The following is a 4,356-nucleotide window of genomic DNA, read 5'->3' as shown; positions in this document are numbered from 1 at the left end:
GGATTTTATTTTTCACGTGGGAGGCGTTAAATGGAACGAAAGTACACGTAAGTGGGGCGTATATACACGCGCCCAGGTGTTATTAAAAAAAAGGGCAAAATGTGCTTATGTGGTACAAATTCAGAGTTTAGGTATCAAATTGGAGCAATCTTAGGTTTAGGTAGCCATGACGAAAATGTAGCAAAGTTTAAGGGGCTATCTATGACTTTTGCCTATATATAAAGCATCACACATACACAGACCATTGTATTTTGTGCCAAATGTCAATATAATGAGAGTATATTTTGGTAAAAATTAAAGTCGTATAGGAAACAAAGGCTAAAAGGATTCATTAGAAATCAAGATGCAGGAACTGCAAATACTCTGGCTTCAAATTGGCTTGACGAAACTCATTATTGTTTTGACATTTGGCACTTTTAACCAAAATGATGCAATCCTTTTGATTAACACGTACATTTTTATCGATTAATTTTACTAACGGTTTTTTAGCGCTTACACCCAGAGGCGGATCCAGGATTTTAACTTTAGGGGCTCAAGATTTAAAATTTTAGGACAGGCCTCAAGGTACCATACAATAATAACCTAACCAAACAAAGAACATTGATATTCAAAAATTTTAAAAGTAACAATCCACCTTACACTCAAAACCATAGAAATACTTTTCAAACTCCCTCACCCCGCTATACCCAAAAATTTACATTTCAATACTGTAGACATTGAAACAATTAAGTACTGGATACAAGCAAATAATTCTATACTTTAGTTTAAATAAAGTGGTTTGAGATATTCTCTAAAACGCATAAATCTCATTAAGTTTTATTCAGTTGTTTCCTTACTTTTCAGGTGTACAAGTGTTATAGTGAAAGCACGAAAAAGTAAAATATTTGTTGAAGAGCCAGGTTAAATCAAATCATATGACCACTATCAACATGCAAAAGAGATACATATATTTAGTAAATATCACCATTACAATTGTCCCCGACGACTTGTCATGTTTTGAAAACGATCAATGATCACATCATTTGGTACACTTTCAAATACTTCATCTTCTATATAACAAACTAAACAATCATTAAGAAATTGATCACCAATTCTGCTTCGCAAGTCATTTTTGATGTATTTCATTGAAGAAAAAGCTCTTTCTACTGTTGCAGTAGCCACAGGCAATATCAAGCTTAACTTCACAAGCAAATAAACAAGTCTCCAAGTCTTGTGCAGATTTGTTTCAACTAATGTTTCTGAAAGATCTCGAATTCCTTTCAAATTAGAGAAATCACTATCTTCTCTCACAAAGAGAATATAGTTGTCAAGCTCGTAACTGAGATCTTCAAGCTTGGAAACACTAAACTCATCACGATAAAGTGTACCAAGTTTCATAATTTTGTCTTTATCATAATTTGCAAAAGAATTATCCGGACTCAAACTAGCCATACCTAAAAGCAAATCACTATTCACTGCATCAAAACGACTATTAAGCTCCGCAAGTTGCAAATCAATAACAGCATTAAAGACTTCTTCATGCAAATGATGAGAATATGTGACACTTGAACTCTTGCGCTTTGACTTTCCAATATGATAGTTCTTATCCATTTCAGGAATTAGAATATCATGCTTCACACAAAATGAAGAGACATCTTCAATCAAAGATTCCCATTTAGACTCTCTCATCGATTGCAGTTGCCTCTTGGCAAAACCAACAAGCTTCATAGCATTCACAATATCTTGATCTTTTCTTTGCAAAGTCATATTCAAATCATTTGTAATTGCCAACACTTTCAACATCATTTTCAACATATGCACAAACTCAAAAGATCTTATATCATTCACTAGACTTTTTGCCATGGATCTCTCTAGATAAGTTGTACCCTCACTTGCAATTACTTCAAGCACATGAACAATTGATGAGAATAATGCAATAAAATTACGCACTGTTTTAAAGTGAGATCCCCAACGGGTGTCACCGGGCCTTTGAAGCCCAAGTTCTTGATTTAGTCCACTTCCCGTATAAACTTCACCAAGCACTAGTAATTCCTCTAGTTTTTTTGCTTGATCTTCTCGAAGAATCTCCCTACGCTTAAAAGAACCTCCAACAATATTCAAGACATTAGCAACAATATCAAAAAATTGATCTACATCATAGTGCTTCTTTGCAACAGCTACAAGAGTCAATTGCAACTGATGAGCAAAGCAATGTATGCAATAAGCTAAAGGAGTGTCTTCCAAAACTAGAGTTTTAAGACCATTGATTTTTCCTTGCATGTTACTAGCTCCATCATAACCTTGTCCCCGTATTTGAGATGGACTTAATGAATGCTCTAAAAGCAAAGAATAGATAGCATCTTTCAATGTTATTGCACTTGTATCTTTAACATGAACAACACTAAGGAATCGTTCAATAAGTGTGCCTTCTTTGTTGACATATCTAAGAACAAGAGCCATTTGTTCCTTATGAGAAACATCCTTAGATTCATCAACCAATATGCCAAAGTAATCTCCATTTAAATCTTCAATAATTGCTTTCAATGTTTCTTTTGCACAAGCATTCACGATCTCCTTTTGGATACTTGGAGCAATCATCATGTTATTTTGTGGAGCATTTTCTAGTACAACTTTGTTCACTTCATCATGCCTATTTGCATCCCATTTTAAAAGTTCTAGAAAATTTCCCCTTTTTGTAGAAGTTTCACCTTCATCGTGGCCCCGGAAAGGCATTCCTTGTTTCAAAAGAAATCTTGTCACATCAACTGAAGCATTCAACCGAACTTGATAATTATTTTTATCTTTCTCATTATGCTTGTCAAAAGAAGTTACAATCGATTGTTCTTGATTCTTTAAGTCTCTCATCCTCTTGAAACACCGATTGTGAAGACTATTCACATCACCAATATGTCTATTAAGCCTTTCTATACCTTTATTCCAAGCTCTAAAACCATGTTTTGTAAAAGAATCTCCAACTCTTCCATGTTCATTTTTAAACAAGTAGCAACATAAACAAAAGCCCGCATCAAGTTTAACACTATATTCTAACCATTCAGAATATGAAGTACCAAACCAGTCAGGATTAAATTGACGCATGAGTCCACCAAATTCTCTCTTTGGGAATATATGATCACGAGGTTGGCATGGTCCTTTTTGAATATAATGTCTCCTTATTCGGTCACGTTCATTATAAGAATATTGTGAGATTTGCTTTCTTTCAGCAGGATCAGGTTTAGGAAGATTCAAATCCAACACTTTATCTTTGTCATGAACAACTGGACACGAAGAAGAATTTGGCACAGGAGAGCTTAAACCAGAACTTGAAGGAGTTTGAATAACCTGGTAAAATCTCTTCATTATAGCGACTCTCGCTAAAAGAATCCTAAAATCACAAAACAAAAATCACTTCACATTGCATATATTAAATTTAATTTAATTAAACCAAGTATTAGTGGGTGGTGTACTTGAATTCTCTTTTTCCATTTTCTGGTTCTGGTTGTGAGATTAACCCAAAAAATATTTGATTAACTAACCCCAAAAAGCTGCATTCTCAAAAAGAAAAAAAAATATTATCCCAAATAGAATGCCTAAAAGCTTATAGTGTTGCATATGTTTTCAAAATTTATCCCATAAATGAACAATACTGCAGTACAATAAGAAATGAAAAGACATTAATAATAGATTTTGAGCTTTTAGGAGCATACCAGTAAATCAAAGAAGATTTTGCTTGAAGCTTCTGACTTGGAACCAAGCTGAAAGAAGAGAAGACACACTTGTTTCAGTTGTTTGATTTTTTGATGTGGAGATTATAAAATTCAAGAAGCACTGAAAAAAAATATTGATTTGTTGGAACCCTAACTTTTGTACTGATGTTGAAAAGCCTTCTCAAAAGTGAGAAGTTTTTTGTTTCTTTAAAGAATGTGAAAATCAAGAAAACAGAAAAGAACATTCAGGTTCTTTTATGAGTATTTGAAAAGGAGAAAACAAATCTCCTATAAGAAAATGAAGTACAAAAAAAAGGAATAAAAAGTATGAAGCGGGTCCTATTATTTTAAGAGCATACACGTGCCTATTAAATGGAAAAGGACAATATAAGTCCTGCATCAAAGAAAGCATATTTGATATAAAAAACGTGGTCAAGGAGAATCGAACTTGGATCTCCAAGCATGGATAAGCCTTACAGTGAACTGCCCAACCACTGAACCCCCAGCCTCTTTTAGTTTGGGGTTCAACACTAAATGTATATGTATATTTCGGATATTTAACACAGTATATTTACGATTTACGTCAAAAGTTTGGGGTTCAATTGAACCCCACTCAAACACATTACATCCGCCCCTGCTTACACCTTTGTTTGAAGACAAAGAAACTTCTTTC

The 4,356-nt window shown here is 34.0% G+C and overlaps 1 protein-coding gene across 1 annotated transcript; it reads right to left on the bottom strand.

Annotated features, from left to right (window-relative positions):
* Positions 1–966: 966 nt before the first annotated feature.
* LOC132629047 (uncharacterized) lies at positions 967–3,336 on the bottom strand. The gene has a single exon (XM_060344792.1). The coding sequence runs from the start codon at positions 3,334–3,336 to the stop codon at positions 967–969; it is 2,370 nt and encodes a 789-aa protein (XP_060200775.1).
* Between the last annotated feature and the right edge of the window lie 1,020 nt (positions 3,337–4,356).

Source organism: Lycium barbarum, chromosome 2, assembly GCF_019175385.1.
Source record: "Lycium barbarum isolate Lr01 chromosome 2, ASM1917538v2, whole genome shotgun sequence".
NCBI classification, from domain to species: Eukaryota; Viridiplantae; Streptophyta; class Magnoliopsida; order Solanales; family Solanaceae; genus Lycium; species Lycium barbarum.
Note: the sequence above shows the minus strand (reverse complement) of the source record. Positions and strands in the feature narration are given on the sequence as shown.

Bases quoted from the DNA above. Each gene is read 5' to 3' on its own strand.
- LOC132629047 (XM_060344792.1), bottom strand. From the start codon at position 3,336: ATGAAGAGATTTTACCAGGTTATTCAAACTCCTTCAAGTTCTGGTTTA.